Source organism: Nicotiana tomentosiformis, chromosome 10, assembly GCF_000390325.3.
Source record: "Nicotiana tomentosiformis chromosome 10, ASM39032v3, whole genome shotgun sequence".
NCBI classification, from domain to species: domain Eukaryota; kingdom Viridiplantae; phylum Streptophyta; class Magnoliopsida; order Solanales; family Solanaceae; genus Nicotiana; species Nicotiana tomentosiformis.
In genome coordinates, this window is record NC_090821.1 from 16,623,977 (window position 1) to 16,643,173 (window position 19,197).

At 38.3% G+C, this 19,197-nt stretch overlaps 1 protein-coding gene across 1 annotated transcript; it reads left to right on the forward strand.

The window, feature by feature from the left end:
* LOC104092851 (serine/threonine/tyrosine-protein kinase HT1-like) lies at nt 1-2,712 on the forward strand. The gene is made up of 3 exons (XM_009598532.4): nt 1-822; nt 1,468-1,923; nt 2,253-2,712. Exons 1-3 carry the CDS (start codon nt 463-465, stop codon nt 2,499-2,501), a joined length of 1,065 nt encoding a protein of 354 aa, XP_009596827.1. The 5' UTR covers nt 1-462; the 3' UTR covers nt 2,502-2,712.
* The last annotated feature ends 16,485 nt before the right edge of the window (nt 2,713-19,197 follow it).

The window sequence follows — 19,197 nt, forward strand, 5'->3', positions numbered from 1 at the left end:
AGCTATGGAATGTGTCTTTTGTATTACCCCTAGAATTTACAAGAGATATGTACTCTGCCGATTTTTCTGAAGATATAGTTTTGGATACGAGGCAGCAGACTATGACTAAGTTACACCATTAGTATCCAAATGACAAAGAAGGTTACTCCCTCCGTTCCGATTCATGTGAACATGTTTAACAGGATACTAAGTTTAAGAAAAAATGAAATTTTTTGGAATTTGTGGTCCTAAACAAGTCAAAAAGAGTCCCAAAGTATTTGTGTGGTTATAAAAACATCTCATTAAGTGTAAAATTGTAAGTTTAAGCAAAATTATTTTCAAATTTAGAAAGGGGTCATTCTTTTTTAAACGAACCAAAAAGAAAATAGGTTCTCATCAAGTACTTGATATAATTAGCAGAGTACTGGCAATATTGGCATAGGACACCAAATCGACAGCGTTCATTTGCTACAAATTTGTAGCATGAAGAATTCATACTGGTTTAAGCAAACTACGAGCAATGGGAAGCGGGAGAGACGGCTTTCTTTAGGAGAGTACAAGCGAGCAGCGTCATGGTCCAAGTACTTGGTATCATCAGGAGCAGCGATAAAGGGGGAGGGAGAAGAGGAATGGAGCGCCGACATGTCACAGCTGTATATAGGGAGTAAATTTGCTTCAGGAAGGCATAGCAGGATCTACAGAGGAATTTACAAGCAAAGGGATGTGGCTATTAAACTCATTAGTCAGCCTGAGGAAGACAGAGACTTGGCTGCATTGTTAGAGAAACACTTCACTTCTGAAGTTTCCTTATTGCTTCGGCTAAATCACCCTAATATCATCACTGTGAGTATGCTTGATCTGATTTGTTTTCATTTCTTATATTTCCTTATAAACTTACAACAACAATTATGCTTCAATTTGTATATATATATGATCATCTATATCCGTATCACTCTATTCCATTGGCCGGAAATACTTACTTGTGCTTTGTTTTCTCCAACTACATTGTGGAACTTGGAGGAATTGTCGCACTAGGACGAGTATGCCATAATGCTATACTGTGAAAGCAAGCACATTGTAGCACATTCCGAGTTCTTCCATAATACATGCTGATTGTTGGCACTCAATTACATTAATGCTCATTCTGAGACTTCTGCTCTTGATTTCCTTCTATCTATAACATTGCACGTTTTGCCTTTTCGATTATGCATGGAGATAAACTCCTTCACAATTGATATTCAGTGTGATATGATTAGTGTCATTCACAAAAATATCATGCTCATTCCAGCTGTGAAACTATCTCACAAATTTCTGTACAAACAGTGCAGTAGTAGATTTTGTCAAGATAGTTTCATTTATGATTTCAGATACTCTCTGACTTAGGCATTCAATCTTGATTTTGCCATTAAAATGTACACATATAGATATTTTGAATCCTACCCCTGCTACTTCTTTTCACTAGCTCAATTTCTCTACTCTCAAATGCAGTTCATTGCAGCATGTAAGAAACCACCTGTGTTTTGCATTATCACGGAATACCTACCTGGGGGCTCCCTAAGAAAATACCTCCAACAGCAGGAGCCATACTCGCTCCCTCTCAACCTAGTCGTGAAATTGGCCCTTGACGTTGCACTAGGAATGCAATATCTTCATGCTCAAGGGATAATTCACAGAGATCTTAAGTCAGAAAACCTACTTCTTGATGAGGATATGCATGTGAAAGTGGCAGATTTTGGGATCTCATGCTTAGAATCTCAAAGTGGAAGAGCAAAGGGGTTCACCGGTACTTACCGTTGGATGGCACCAGAAATGATCAAGGGAAAGAACCATACAAGGAAAGTTGATGTTTATAGTTTTGGTATTGTTCTATGGGAACTTATAACTGCATTGACACCATTTGATGACATGACTGCGGAGCAGGCGGCGTTTGCAGTCTGCCAGAAGGTATTTTGTCTTATGGATTTTGTGCTTCCATTATAGCTGATGTTGCCATTTTTTCATGCTGGTTGATGTGATTACTTTTATGCCTTTGTTTAGTTAGTTTCATGATTATATGAGCCAAGATAAGAAACTACATATATATAAATGGCTCTGCTATAAAACCACACTGTTCTTTAGTTTAGAGAATTACTTTTCTCCCATGAATTGTTGCATTAGAAACAATGTTTTTGTGAACAGCTCTTTTCTGCTGCATTATTATGCACATTTATCTCTGGCACATTTGAACTTGGAAAGGAAGCCTTAGTTTCTTACTTGAATTGGGATTTTGGCAGAATGCACGTCCACCATTGCCAGCTGCATGTCCAACAGCATTTTGTAAACTCATCAACCGATGCTGGGCAAATAATCCAAACAAGCGGCCATACTTTGAGGAGATTGTTACCGTTCTTGAAAGTTATGCAGAATCACTTGAGCAAGATCCAGAATTCTTTTCATCAAATGAGCCCCCTCGACATCATATCATGTGGCAATGCTTGTCTAAATGCATATTGTTTAAGCGATCTACTTCTCCGAGGACTTAGGAGATAGACCTGATATTATGCATCGTGTTTTTTCCTTGAGCGATCTAGGTTGTTGTACCATATTTTGGCTTCCTTGTGTAGCTTTCACTACTCAACTCTAAATTATAGTTGTAAATTTGTGCTGAAAGGTTTTCTTTGTGGTGTTGGAGACATTAATCCGTGAAACGTGCATTAGTATTCTGTTAAATTTTAATAAGGAAATATTCTTAATGAGAAGAGTGTAAAATAGATACTTTTACTGTGTCGTTGTATATAATCAGAAAGCCTGTGTGTTTGCATCTCATACCTATTTATATCATCTTTTCAAGTCCTTTATATATATATATATATATATATATATATATATATATATATATATATATGATCACGCCCAACTATTCCCAATAAAAAAACTAAGCGGTCGCTGCAAATATAATCCGGTCTATGACGTCTATGATCGGAGTAGAATCCCACATAGAACTAAGGCTTAGCTACAGTTGTTCACTATCACTAAGAAGATAAGTTTGAACAATTTTCTAAATTATAAAGATTAAAAATTTTATTCTAACTAATCAACTAACAAATACTAGAAAACAGTAAAATTATCAACAAACGAGGATGGAGTTGGAGACAAAATAAAGGAGGCCTAGAGTTATGATTTTCCCAATTTTCGGAATCTTTTACGGTACGTCTCCTATAATTTCGCATAAGTATTCTCTACCGATCGTGAGTACTTCAGGTTTCGTAATTCTCTTCCGAGCAACTACCACAATTTACTAGACGTATTCTTCCGAATTGCATTAGCTGGTACTAGTTCACCGCTCACCAAGGTTTCGTTATTCCTAATCCCACCGTTAAACCCTCCGTATTGATTCCTCACATACGTTGGGAGTAATGTTGTTCAACAATTACCTAAATGTGTACCATTTTCTCAATAATACACACTAAATAGGCATAGTTAATTGAGAGCACTTCAATCAATAACATGAAGTAGAGAAAAGTCAAGGGCAAATTTATATTAAACGCAGTGGAAAATCACCCTCCAATAGGTTCCATCAAACCCTAGATGAGAGAGTTTATCTTCTCATAATTGTATAAATAATCATTGTAATATTCAAAAGCATTAAACTACAGATTAACGAAGAACGGAGAGAAAAACTCTTGTGATTCGTGCTTCCAAGTGTTCCGTTGTCTTTTTCCTCTCCAATAATGTCTCACCCTCTAAAACTAACTTTAAGAGGTATTTATATGGTAGGGATAACATATATACGTCCAAAATTAAGACGGAAATAAAAGTAGCTCGGATAAGTTTCGTCAACGCGGGGCATCATCAGAGGCGCCAAGATACATTGCAAGGCGCCATCAGAGGCGCCAACATACATTGCAAGGCACCATCAGAGGCGCTAATGTTGATGCCCTGGACAAAGCCTTGCACTATCTACGGCTGCGACTTTTCATGGCCTTGCAATGTCTTTTTTTATTGCTCTATTTTGTAGCTTCAAGGTACCATTTCCTTCAACTTTTCTTCACTTCATATCCTAGTGTTCCTACATGTAAAATAAACTCAATTAAGCTTAATTGTCGCACGAATTAGCATCCAAACAACAACCTAGTAAAGTGAATAATGTCAAAATATATAGAATTATAGCACGACATCAACACCCCACACTTAAATGTTTCTCTCCTTTGAGTCTACCAACTAAACACTTCCTCTTCAAGTCCCCAACAAGCCACACATTTACGGCACACTACACCAATGACCATGGTTGATAGAGACAATTAAGCTCTAGCATATGCGGTCAAAATACAGTTCACGTACATATGCTCAATTTTAACATATCCAACACATGAACAACATGATTATAACAATACTAGCCTTGAAAAGTAACTCAATGTCACAATGCACCCAAGGCTTGAATACTTAATCTAACAGAGAAATTTAATAATGTTACTTATCCCTTATGAAACCACGTGCCCTCACAATAAAAATAAGAGTGTAAGCAGTCCACACATCTAAATCACATGATCAAATATATTTTAAGGACTCACACATATGAATAAAATCACTCACTCTCTCAAAGAAGTCACATGCACGAAAAAGGTCTATAGGCTTGTCCTTTATGTAAACCTCTACTAATGTACACGCTCAGTCCAAAATAAACTAGCACTTTATTATGATTGTAATGTGGGCTAAGAGACATGTATGATATATTTAGGATATAGTGGCTAAACCTCCTAAGTACTTTAACACATCACGTATTCAACTTTAAGCGCAAAAGTTCATCCAATCCACCTCAATCATCACAAAATAGCTCACCCCAGAATATTTTTTTCTACTTCTTTAAGCATTACTAAAGATCACATCCCCTAGCAAAAATAAGAAACCTTTATTATTATTAATTTTTTTTCCTTTTTGTTTCTTTGCCGCTAGTGGAGCTTTCATTTAAAATACAAGTGCACATATTTTCCTTCTGTTGGTTGCACTCAAAAGCTACCCCAAGTTTCCTCACTACTTCATTCTAGCGCTTTCTTTACAATTCAAGTGCTTTATGAGGTATAATGATCAAAATAATTCAATTAAAAATAAAAGGTGATAGGCTTGTAATGCGGGTGCTAAAAGAAAGGCTTATAGGCTTATAAGGATAAATTAGGGATGATTTTATTTGTGATAAGTAACAAAACTCAAAAAGATCACAAAAAGCCTAACATCACTTTTCAAACCGAGCAACACCTAGGATTTCGCTTCAATTTATATTTCGGGCAAGTTCTAGACTCAAATGAAATAACATGGACTATACAAAGAACTCACTTCGCACATAGCACATGACTCACTAAGGATGGTCTCATTCGTACTCTCAATCAAACAAGTATTCACAAAGCCAGGAGATATATTAAGCATAAAGCACAAAGTGAATACAAGTCAAGTAAACGAGACATACGAGTCATACCACATGCTATTCATTTTTATCAAGGCATCATTATATATTCAAAATCAAGGGAAGGTGAAACACATACCTAAACATAAGTATACAACTATCAAACAAGTCAAAAGGTGTGAATCACGTCATTTCTTCTGCTTTATTTCCTAAACACTACTCTATTCTACTAAAACAAACTACTGTCCGGTTCAAGTTACATCCAATGAAGAAGAACCGAGACACGAAAAAAATTACGGGGGATTATTACTACCCAAGAAAAATAAAAAGACACATTTTTGTATTTTTCTATTTTTTAATTTTTTTATATTTGTTTTCGTTTAGACTTTAATTCCTCAAGAAAACTGTCTAGGAGATCCATCGTCAGGAAAAGTCTTTTTTTTTCATACTAAAAATACAACACTACTAAATACTATTCTAAGGGTTATACTAATCTATATAAGCATCCTAAGATAATAAAACAAAAAGCTAACAATAAAAAAAACAGGAAGATGGAAATAAACATTAAAAAAATAAAATACAAGAAGCTAATATGGTTAATAATATAATACTACTATGCATAAAGAGAGTTATCCACCCCACACTTAAAAACATGCAGTATCCCTAATGCATAATTAAAGTAGTAAGGGTGAATACGAAACTCCCTAATCAGTCCTCGAGAATATGTCCCTCATCGAAAAAGGCTTTGTCAGCCTCATCCCAATCATCAACATCATCACCCAGATCCTTACCAGTGGAATCAACCTCTGGAGCTACCTGCTCCTCATCGCTCTGTACAAAATGCTCTGGAGTGTTGACATCTTCATCTGACGGCGGCCCCTGGCCTTCAGCTAACAACTAATCGTTATGCAAGTGGGGTGAGCGGGATCCACTCAGTCAATTGAGCTCTCTCCTCTGGAGTAGCAGGCCTACCCCCAATCCGCAACTTCAAGTCCATCATCCCATACAAATGAGCCATGACGCTCTCATCGCGAGCCTGATGCTCGATTGTAGTCAATGTCGTACCATCTTTCCCATCGGGCCCACAGATACAAGAAATGTCAGTCACTCGAGATGGGGCTGGAATCAACATGTCAAACCTGGGCTCCTCATCCACTTGCTCTCGACGCAAATATTGCATAATCACATTCACAAAGAATATCCTAGTAAGCATTCCACTTCTAGATTATGCCATTTGACTTTGTATCAATTGTCCCACATTTACTTGCCTCCCTATCAGCAAGAAATACACTAGACATACTCTCTCTCAGACAACATTAGAATCATGATCACATGGAAGTAGTCTCGTGTTCACCAAGGGCAACCACACTTTAGCATTTTCTTTTGTAAATTTCACTTTAGGCAAAGAGGCGCGAGTGTTGTATCTCTTGTCCCTCATCCACACCGCATTCGAATTAACACCACACAGCATGTCCCTAATATCTTTGTAAGAAGGCTGGGCAACAAAGTCACACAATGGACCCGATGGAACATCAGGGCATCCAAAAATCTACATAATGCACCAGCCAAAATATCAATAAGCCTCCCACGACTAGGCACCAATTTCTCCTCAACCTCAAGGTTCCACCCGGCATATAACTCTTGGACTAAAAGTTTGACTCTCCCAGATTTTTAAAGACAAAACTCAATCCCAAATCATGTATTCTTTTCCAAATTTGAGCGTAACGGGACTTCAACTTATGCTTATCAACTGCAAAATCAGGGTGATATGAGTTTGGATGACACTTGCTGTACCATGACCTCCCAGATGGGTGCACACACTTGATACCATACTCGCAAGTCACCTTATCTTGATGTTGCTCCTGGGTAGAAGCAAAATCCACTTAATTTCCTTTACCACTGTGACTACCAGACGTAGCCTCAACTTTGTTCCTTTTCTTTGGTGGTGGGCCTGACATGTTAGCCTTTTCCTTTGGCGGTGCTTTGGCCTTAGTTGATGCCTTAGAACTAGGCGTTGGATGAACCATATTGTGCGTACCTGCAACCATACCAATTTTCAATTCAAGAAAACAAGAATTATCACAAAAATAAGGTCGGAGTTATCCACACTTAAAGCTCTAAGATATGCTAATTAACTAAACCATAGGCTACTCAGACGTCGCCTTCATCAAGTAAGTGCATTAGCATCTAAATTTCGGCACTACAAATAGCATGTATGCCATTTCCCGACTCCGTAGAGTCACCCCACACTTAGTTTTTCATATCAATCATGCTCACCTCACATAAGTCAATCAATCCCGGAGACTCGGGCTCAAATTTGGACTAAAATCGTCAATGGGGAAATTTATTGAACACCTTGTATGCATTATTTGTGTATGATTTCTTTCTGGGTAAAGGATTGCTCCACCCTCCCAAATCGGTTTGGGAATCGAGTGTGAAACACTCATTATAAAAATCATAAGATATCCAATGGGTGTGAGGGGTTGGGAACAATTTTAGTACAATTTCACCATTGGTGCACTTGCAAAATATACACTAACCAACAACTAGAATTTACCATGGAGAAGAAAATAGAGGAGAGAGAGATAGGAAACATACTTGTTGATGAGAGAGGAACGAGGTAGTGTAGTTGGGATGGGCGAATTGGGGAAGTGAGGTTGTTGCGTGTGGTTTGTGACGAGGCGGTGGGGTTAGGGAATAAAGGAGTTGGAATTAGAGGGTTATGTTATGAAGCTGGGTGGAGGGCGTGTAGTTTTAGTGTTGGGTTATTAGGCAGGGTTTTATTTTTTTGGATTGGGGGGTTAAGTAAAAAAAATTAAGACTTACCTAGGCCTTGGCGTGCCAGACGGTGCAAGGCTGTGTGAGAGGCAAGGGTTGGATGCTGCGACGCACCATGAGGCGCACAAGCCTTGGTGTGTTGGACGACACAAGCCTGCGTGAGAGGCAGCTATGAAGCTGTGCAAGGCACCATCAGGCGCGCTGATATTGATGCGTTAGACACTGCAAGGCTGTGTGTGGGGCGCTGAAATTACAGCGCGGGGCGGGGTCTGGGGCACTGTACCTTAGTGCTAAGCATCTCGAGGCACGCTAAGATAAGAGCACGCGACTTCGCCCCATGATGGCTCAGTGTTTTCTTGTTCATTTGCAACCCTTTAGCTTGCTTAGGACCCCCCCTCCCCCCCAGTATATCTTTCTTCCACGTAGCTCCATTACCTAGTAAGACACGTGAAATTCACATAAAACTAACTTGTTAGTCCGCGTTATCTCAAAAACAAAAACAAAAACTAAACTAAATCTACTAAACGAATTGGATTGCCTTCCAATAAGCGCCTTAGATAATCTCATGGCATGATGAATATAACACAACCATGGGTTGCTTCCCAGGAAGTACATGATTTAACGTCGTGGTACGACGCAGTCAGTCATGATCAAGATTCACTCAACACTTGGGGTTCCTTCAAATAAATCACTAACACAATATTTTCTTCACTGACTATACCCAGGTAGTGTTTCAACCTTTTCTCATTGACTGTGAACTTTCGAACTCCATCTCCCGACTCAATCGCAACTACTCCTGACCATCTGGACTTCAACTTACCCGAAAATAATTTCAGTCTTGAATTCTACAATAATACCACATCCACAGGCTTAAAATCCGCTCCATAATATTCTTGTCATGGATCATCTTCATCCTTTCTTTGTACAACCTGGTGCTCTCAAAGGCATAATAATGGAACTCATCAAGTTCATGCAGCTCTTTGACTCTACTAGTACCAATGGCCTCCATGTCAAGATTTAATTGCATTAATGCCCAGAATGTTCTATGCTCTAACTCCACCAGTAGGTGACACGCCTTTCCAAATACAAATTTTTATGGTGACCTACCAATAAGAGTTTTGAATGCAGTTCGGTAAGCATATAGTGCATCATCCAACTTTCTCACCCAATCAGTCTGAGTAGCATTTATAGTCTTGGTCAAAACACTCTTGATTTCTCTGCTTGACACCTCCACTTGCCCACTTGTTTGTGGGTGATATGGAGTGGCAACCTTATGGGGAACACCATATTTTTCTAACATCTTTGCAAAGGCTCGGTTGCAAATGTGGGTGACTCCATCGCTGATAATCGCCCTTGGAGTGCCAAATCAGGTGAAGATATTTTTTTATCAAAAAATCAATGACTCCCTTTGTGTTATTCGTCGGGAGTGCCATAACTTCCACCCATTTTGAGGCATAGTCCACAACTGCCAGTATGTATTTGTTGCCATATGAGCTGGAAAATGGTCCCATAAAATCGATTCCCCATACATCGAATACTTTCATCTCTTGAATTTGATTTATGGGCATCTAATGTCGACGGAAAATATTCACCGTCCATTGGCACTCATCACATCCCTTCACCCAAAATTGTGCATCTTTAAACAACATCGGCCAATATAAGCCCGACTCCAAAATATTAGCAGTTGTCCTTACTCCTCTAAAATAGCCTCCATAAGGATGGCATGCCTGCAAAAAAGAAGTCTGGTCCATCTTGGGGATACACCTCCGTATCATGTTATCAATACAAATCCTGAATAAATATTGTTCATCCCAGAAATACATGCGACAATTACGGAAGAAAATTTTCTTTTGAACAAAGGACAAGTCATAGGGAATAATATCGCTCGTCAGGTAGTTTGCAATATCTGCATACCATGGTGCTACCTCAAGGCTAGTGACTAACAATTGTTCATCTGGTAAAGTCTCCACGATATCTTTCATCTCAACCTTCTTTTTAGCTCCTTCAAGCCTGGACAAATGATCATCTACTTGGTTCTCCATTCCCTTTCGGTCATGGATTTCGAAGTCAAATTCTTGTAGTAGTATCACCCATCAAATCAAGCGCGACTTTAACTCCTTCTTCTCGATTAGATACCTGAGATAGCATGTTCAGTATAAACAATTACCTTCGAGCCTATCAGATATGACTTGAATTTGTCAAATGCGAACACTACTACTAGCATAATTTAGTTTGACACCACTCAAGGTTCTATTTGCATAGTAGATTGGGTACATGTCCTTCTCTTTTTTCTACCCAAGCACTGCTCCCACAACATAGTCGTTTGCACCGCACATCATCTCAAATGGTTGCTCCCAGTCAAGTGCAACTATAATGGGTGTAGACACCAGCCTCTTTTTTAGCTCCTCAAAAGCTACCCTATAATCATTAGAAAACACAAAGGGGTTATTTATTTCAAGCAATTTACACAAAGGGTTAGCAATTTTAGAAAGCTATTTTATAAATCACCTATAAAATTCGGCGTGGCCAAAGAAACTTCTTATTGCTTTGGCAAAAGTGGGCCGTGACAACTTCTCAATTACATCAACTTTAGCACTGTCCATCTCAATTCCCTTACTTGACACTAGGTCTCCCAAGACTATACCTTCATCTACCATGAAATGTCACTTTTCCCAATTCAGCACCAGATTAGTCTCCATACACCTCTTTAGAACTCTTCTCAGATTCATAAGGTAGTCATCGAATGAGTTCCTTACCATTGAGAAATCATCCATGAAAACCTCCAATATGTCCTCTACCATATCTGTGAAGATGGCCATCATGCACCTTTGGAATGTGGCGGGTGCATTGCATAGGACAAACAATATTCTCTGAAAAGAATAGATGCCATATAGATAGGTGAACGATGTTTTATCTCTATAAATCTGGTTATACCCCGAGTACCCATCCAAGAAGTAAAAGTGAGACCTCCCCACCAATCTATCTAACATCTGATTAATGAATGGCAGAGGAAAATGGTCTTTTCGGGTGGCCTTGTTTAATCTTATGTAGTCCATACAGATTTGCCATCCCGTGACTATTCTTGTTGAGATCAACTCATTGTTCTCGTTTTGCACTACAGTCATTCCACCTTTCTTTGGTACACACTCAACTGGGCTAACCCAGTTGCTGTCAGAGATAGGAAAAATGATTCCCGCATTAAACCACTTGATTATTTCTTTCTTCACCACTTCTTTCATGTTGGGGTTCAGCCATCTTTGATGTTCTTTGGAAGGTTTGTGCCCATCTTCCAGTAGAATCTTATGCATACAAAAGGTTAGGCTGATACCCTTTATGTTTGCAATGGTCCAACAATTATAATTTTGCACTCCTTCAGAACCTGGAAAAGTTGTTCTACCTACATATCTAACAAACTAGATTAGATAATAACGGTAAAGTTGAGTTAGGTCCTAAGAAGCATACATGAGATGAGATGGTAACGATTTCAGCTTCAGCCATGGTGGCTCTTCAATTAATGGCTTCGATGGAGGGGTCTTTCTTTCTTCTAAGTGTAAAGGCTCGAACTTGAGCTCTCTTTTCCAGTACCCTTGGCCTTCAAGAGACAAAACCCACTACACCAAGTCTTCACCATCTACCTCTTATAAGTTCATGAGGCAAGATGCTAGAGGGTCTTTTGTATTAAGTGCCTCATTTTCCTCCTCCATAATCACATTTACTGCTTCAATCAGAGAGCAACTACCAAACTCACCGGGTCGCCGCATGGACTTCTTTACATTGGGTGTTACTTTTTCATTGTTCAGTATCATCTTTAGCTCTCCAGTTTCACAAACAATCAGATCTCTCCATGTGGCCAAGAATGGACTTACCAAAATTATGGGAATCTATTCATCAACTTGGCAGTCCAGAATCACAAAATCTGTAGCGAACACGAATCTCCCAATCTGCACAAGTACCTCATCAGGTATACCTGATTGCCTCTTCACTGTTCGTTTAGCTAATTATAGCAACATAGATGTGAGACTTGCTCTTCCAATGCCTAACATTTTATAGATAGACAAAAGCATCAAGTTTATGCTTGCCCCCATATTACACAATGCTTTTGCGAATGCATAGATACCTATAGTATATGGAATTATGACACTTTCAGGGTCGGATAGCTTCTCAGCTACAGGTCTTGTCAACACAGCACTACAAGTATGAGTTAATGTCATAGTGGCCAGGTCTTAAATGTTAAACTTGCAGGACATCAAGTCCTTCATCATTTTTGCATCACCTAGCATTTCTCGCAAGTTATCTATAAGAGGAATGTTCACCCGAATCTACTTCAACATCTCCATGAATTTTTTGTACTGCTCATCCTTCTGATATTTAGCCAACCTCTGCAAGAAGGGTGCTGGAGGTCGCTTCTTTCCTGTGACTTGAGTCCTGCTTAAGTAGTCTTTCAGATACTTTTTCTTGCACTTGCTCAGTTTCCTTTACAACTTCTTTTTCCTTGCTTGGTTCATATTTTGCTTGTTGTACTGTTACCTCAGTTAAATCAGTTGATTCATCTACCTCAAGTGATACTGGCACAAGTGCTTCAATTGGTCGTCTTTCTCGAGCAATCTCTTGCTCCAAATCTAAATCTCTACCATTTCTCAGACTCACAGCCATCAGCTCCTTCGGGCCATGCTCTTTCGGATTGACATGTGTGTCTGCAAGTAATGTCCCTTGAGGATGATTGTTAAGGACCATGAATATCTTCCCTAATTAAATCTCAATGCCCTTGATAGCTAAGTCGTGTGATACTACATTTTCTTGTATCTGGTGGACCTTTTCTTCCATCTTCCTGCTGGACCCAATAAGTTGTTGTACCATTCTTTTAATTTTGAACAACCCGACATCTTGCCTCACTATCTGTTGTTGTTGAGGTTGTCGATAAGCTAGTTGTTGATTCTGCTGATTGTATCCCTGTTGCCTTTGGTAAGGCACAGCTTGGCCCTGTGGTCGTATAGCTCCAGGACTATTATTATTATAATTGTACTGCTGTTGTGCTAATCTATACTGTTGATTCTACTATCCGCAATTATGAACAACTTGTCTTTGGCCCCCAAAGTTGCCCAAGTGGTTCATATTTTTGTATTAGCTACGTGTACCTGCTTCTGGCTCGATTGTTCAATCTTATTGGTGTGTACCTGCTTCTGGCTCGATTCATCAGTCTTCTTGGTGAGGATACTCATTTGAGTCATCAAAGTGGCCATATTTTTGCCTATGGAGTTGTTCAGGTCCAGAATTGTTGAGTGAACTATAGGGTTGATTGCACTGTCTCTTGTCATCCACCTAGAGTTTTGAGCCATTTTTTCAAGTAGGACTTTACACTCTCTAAATGATTTACTCAAAAGTGCTCCACCTGCTGAAGCATCAACGTTGGCCAATCCCATGTAAAACCTTTGTCCCAACATCTGATCTAGAATGCCATGGTGTGGACACTTAACTAGCTTCCCTTTGAACCTCTCCCATATTTCTTGCAATGTTTCTGCTAGTTTCTGCCTGACGCTCAATATTTCATCAACTTGCTTGGTAATCTTATTAGGTGGGTAGAACTTGTTTAAAAACTGCTTGACTAATTCCTCCCAAGTGGCGATGGAGTTTGTGGGGAGCGAATTAAGCCAAGTCTGAGTCTCTCTAGTCATTGAGAATGGAATCAATAACAATTTGATTGCTTCCGGTGTCACATTCGGTTACCTTTGAGTGACACAACTTGACAAAACATTTTTCAGGTGCTATTGTGGATCTTCAATGTAAGACCCGGAAAACAGTCCCTTGTTCTGCAGCATATGTAGCATGTCGTTCGTGATTTGAAATGATTCCGCTTGTATCTGAGGGACTGCAATTGCGGTTTCTGAATTTTCAGTGGTGGGTTGTGCCCAATCATGCAAGGCTGCTTCTGGCACAAGAGGTGCCACACCCTGATTGTTCGGGTCATTCCCATTATTTTGATTGTCCAAAACATCACTCATGTCTATTTCAATTTGTTCTCTTGGGTGCTGTTGTCATTTGTCTTTCTTGTTTCCATGATTTAGTGCCTTTAAAGCTTTCTCAGGATCCAAAAATGCTTCAAACAATTCACCAGTTCTCGAGGAGTTTCTAGGAATGCACCTGTAATACACAAGACTATAAATTTTAGAATTCCAATGTAATGAAATTAAAGTCAAGAAAGTTGACTAAATTAAGAATCCTAGCAATTCTGCTCGTTATAATTAATAACAATATTAATTTTCCGACAACGGTGTCAAAATTTGATCACGCCCAACTATTCCCAATAAAAGGACTAGTTATCGCTGCAAATATAATTCGATCTAAGATTTCATAGACGAATCCCACAGAGAACGAAGGCTCAGCTACAACTGTTCGATATCACTAAGAAGACTAGTTTGAACAAATTTCTAAATTCTAAAGTTTAAATTTTTTTATTCTAACTAATTAACTAGCAAATACTAGAAAGTAGTAAAATTAGCAACTAACGAGGATAGAGTTGGAGACAAAATTAAGGAGGCCTAGAGTTAGGATTTCCCTAATTTTCGGAATCTTTCTCGCTATATCTCCTATAATTTCGCCTAAACATTTTCTACCGATCGTGAGTACTTAGGGTATCGTAATTCTATTTTGAGCAACTACCACAATTTACTAGACGTATTCTTCCGAATTACGTTAGCTGGCATTAGCTCACCGCTCATCAAGATCACACCAAGGTGTCGTTATTCCTAGTCCCACCTTTAAACCCTCTGTATTGATTCTCACATACGTTAGGAGTGATATTTTTCATCAACTACCTAAATGTGTACCCTTTTTCAAGAAATACACACTAAATAGGCATAGTCATTTGAGAGTTGTTCAATCAACAACAATGAAAATGTAGTTGAACAAGTAAAGAAAGGTCAAGGGCAAATTTATATTAAGCGCAATGGAAAATCATCCTCCAATAGGTTCCATCAAACCTTAAATGAGATAATTTAGCTACTCATAATAGTATAAACAATCATCATAACATTCAAAATCATTAAACTACAAATTAAAGAAGAACGGAGATAAAACCTCTTGTGATTCGTACTTCCAAGTGTTCCGTAGCCTTTTTCCTCTCCAATCATGTTTCACCCTCTAAAAACTAACTTTAAGAGGTATTTATATTGTAGAGCTAAAGTATACACATCCAAAATTAAGGAGGAAATAAAAGTAACTCGGATAAGTATCATTCGCGCGGGGCATCATCAAAGGTGACAAAATACATTGCAAGGTGCCATAAGAGGCTCCAACATACATTGCAAGGCACCATTAGAGATGCTAATGTTGATGCCATGGACAAAGCATTGCAATGTCTACGACTGTGACTTTTCATGGCCTTGCAATGCCTTCTTTTATTATTCTATTTTGTAGCTTCGAGGTACCATTTCGTACAACTTTTCTCCACTTCATATTCAAGTGTTCCTACATGTAAAATTAACTCAATAAGCTCAATTGTCGCACGAATTAGGATCCAAACAACAAATAAGTATAGTGAATAACGTCAAAATATGTGGAATTATGGCACGTCATCAATATATATGCCAATGCGGCTACTTTACTGAGGAACATATAAATTGATGATACGCAATTAAGCATCAATATAATTTCTTCTACTTTCCCAAAAGGGTCGGTTTTATTTCTGGAGTAAGAAGCTGAGAATCATTTCCCTAATCCTAGTAAAAGTTATCACAGCGTGGTTAACCAATACAACTGCATTATTTAAATAATTCAAGTATTGGAGCTTTATTATGAACGTTCAATAAGCACGATTTTCATAAGGATGTTAGTTATATACACAGAATATAAAGAAATTTTTACACTATTAATATAGTTTAAGCCATGATAATAGATTAGTTAGTTGCCAATATTAACATGTTACCAGTTAATGCTTATTATAATGATTTTCCTCTTACTACCTGTGTGATCACGAGTTTCTAGTTACAAGTCATTCATCCAAAGAAGGCCATTGACTTTTTGAGTAGAGAAAGGTGCAAAAACTCTCCAAGACGCATGACAAGACCTTTGACCTTTCTCTCCATAATCAATATGGAACTTGGAAAAACTTAATTACTCAAAATTGATCTCAAAATGTTCCAAATACACATAACTGCGAAACTTATTTTTGTAGTAATAGTTAGCGAGTAGCTTCTTTGGAATATGCGTGTTTCTCATTTTAGCTTGGCTTCGCTTAGCTTAGCTTGACTTGGATTAACTTAATAGGCATGCAAATAGGAGGGTAAACTTGTAGGCACGCGTGACATGATGTAATTCTTGATGAAAGTCACTAATAGCAATTTTTGTTCCATCTAGTGTTACAAATTAAAGACAAAGAAGTTTGTTAAAATTGACAATAGTATATGCATATTGAGAATCGCGAAGTAATAACCCCAATTTAATTAGGAATTATTTAGTAATTTAATTAAAAGAAAAAATTAAATAATAATAATAAAGAATATTAAAAAGAAGGGAGAAGCATAACGCACAAAAGCAGAAACGTAGAAGCAAAACAAAAATGCAGTAAGAGAAAAAAAAACAAAGAGAGAAAAAGAAAGGAAAAGAGTAGAGAAAAATAGGGATGTTCAATCCAAATCCTCAAGGTAGTGATTTTAAACTTTTATTTGAGTTTATTACGTGATTATGAGAAAAATATTATGGTATAAACATGAAAAATTTTTAAGAAATTGAGAAAGTCTATCCTTAGGTTTCTTCAACCTAAATCATCAATTCCGGACAAACGTTATCAAAATTTGATCTTGAATAGTGTTTTGTAATCCTCCCGAGAAAAAGTTGTTGGTGGTCAAGGTCCGAAAATTATGAGATGTTGACTAGAGTTGGCTTTTTGGGTCAACCTTTGACCGCGAGTTTGACTTGTGTTAAAAATTAAGAAAACATTCACCTAAGGATGAATCATGGGTTGATATAAATATTTTAAAAGTTTGTATCATGATTTATATTTTTCTAATCTTTTCATTTAAAATGATAAAGAGCATTAATTGATATAATTATTATCATTTTATATCAAATGTTGGTTGCATTATTTTTGTAAAGCCTTGTCCTAGGAACTTGAGTTAGAGAGAGTCTATGACACTTATTGAGTACCGTCGTGGTGCACTCTGCCCTTAGGGGTCCTTCCCCAGGGTTTCGCTTACTTTACATGTTTCAATGTTTCACGATAAGGTGTGGTACATGATTAGCGGATGGGTCTAGAATGACTCTCTTTTCGAAGTGTATGGTGAGGCACCACTTCTATTCCGTGGTAAAATTCATGTTGATATTACTCTTTGTTAGTTGGGGTTGTCCCAAGTGTTTATTTTATTCTCATGTCGTAGAAATTCTATAGACTATTAATATTATTTTGGGGTTGTAATTGATAGTTATTCATATAACATGAAATAAAAGAGACATTGTTATCCTTATGTGTTTTGAATTATTGAAAATGATATATTTAAAGATTATACTTCATGTATGATTTTAATCATTTGAAATGACTATCTTTTCAAAAAGACTTCTGCATGCATCTATAAGGCATATAGATGGATATTCTAGTATGGGTTATTTTACCCAGGTTGGGTAGTGTGACGAGTGTCGGTCACGTGGTTTTGGGTTGTGACAGATATGTTTTTTAGTTCTAGAATATAGTGAGCCACATAGGGCATATAACATGTGAAAACGTTCCCATGCGAGGCACGGGGGCCCATCGAGATATATAGTGTTGTCCTCGTCCAGAGAGGCACATTCTGGATTAACCCAAACTATCTGAGAACCCGTAGGGGTGAGTATGGATGGATGCACTCAAGTCCTATTAGCTTAATAAAGTATTTTTGAGGAGTCATTAGGATTGCCCTTCCACCTAGCCATGGCAGATTCCAATTGACCCATTCTCCGCTTAGGTTAATCAGCATCTCTCTCCACTCTTGTTGCCCGTATGGGAAGACCCAATATCTCATCCTTTAGTTGTGGCTTCGGATCATGTTTCTAACGCCCCCAAAGTAGTCGACTGTGGCCTCTCACTGAAAGAAATGCTTTGTGGCCCATATTTGAAGCAGCAGGTTACAACCCTTAAAGAAATTATACCCTCGTGCACATGTAGACATAGCCTTTAGAATCTCAGCTAACACCATCGGTACCATAGTGGCTTGAAGGTTGCCTTGGAATGTCTCAAGAACTACGGGTAACAAGTTGATATTGATTCGACCTCTTCTTTGCGGGAAAACCAGCAATTCCAACAGCTCCAAAGAGAAAGTTATGGGCTTGACACTTTCCCATGTTGCTTGTTCACACTGAAATTCTCATGAGTACCATTCATAGTTTTCACGGTGTTCGAACCTGTCGAACAGTTGGTCCAGGCTTACCCATCCATCCTTGATGTTTCTCAAACTCGATTGTTTCCCAAACCCAGAGCATCAAGAAACCTGTAACGAGGCATGATAACTGGTAATATCAGCTTCCTCCTTGTAAATGGAAAATTCGTAAAACTGGTAACTTCTTCTAATGTCGGCACTAACTCACAATCAGCAAACTTGAACACCAGCTTGATTGGGTCCCAGAACTCTATTAGTAGGGGAGTAAGAACCTTGTCAGCTCGGATGTTTAGCAAGGTAGTTAGTGCTCCGAGATGTGTCCGAATTTCTTCTCCATGTTCTCAGAAGATATTCTTCCACCATTGCTTTAGCTTGTGTGGTGCTTCCATCACCATATTGATCTCAGAGATGTTTTGGTTGATTTCCATTTCTGACATAAGTAAAGAAAGGGTTTGATAAATGCTTGCTTCGGATCTTTAACTGTCTTTTCATGGTTTGTTCGTCTTTCCACAAAAGTCATGTCGCTCGGTGCATAAGCCATTGACATTAGGGTGGCTTTCCTAATTGTGTGTCGATGCCAAGGACTGATTCACTTGAGGTTTATGCATATGACCTATGTTTGCTAGAGTAGAGTATTTCCTACTTTTGAATTGGACTGAAGACTGCGAGAAGTTATGTCAGTTGACCTGATAAAGCCATTCTCTGAAACTAACGAATTTC

Excerpts from the sequence above, each read along its gene's own strand:
- LOC104092851 (XM_009598532.4), top strand. The coding sequence starts at position 463 with ATGAAGAATTCATACTGGTTTAAGCAAACTACGAGCAATGGGAAGCGG. Across the intron at positions 823-1,467 it reads ATCACCCTAATATCATCACT|TTCATTGCAGCATGTAAGAA; the intron begins GTGAGTATGCTT and ends TCTCAAATGCAG. Across the intron at positions 1,924-2,252 it reads CGTTTGCAGTCTGCCAGAAG|AATGCACGTCCACCATTGCC; the intron begins GTATTTTGTCTT and ends GGATTTTGGCAG.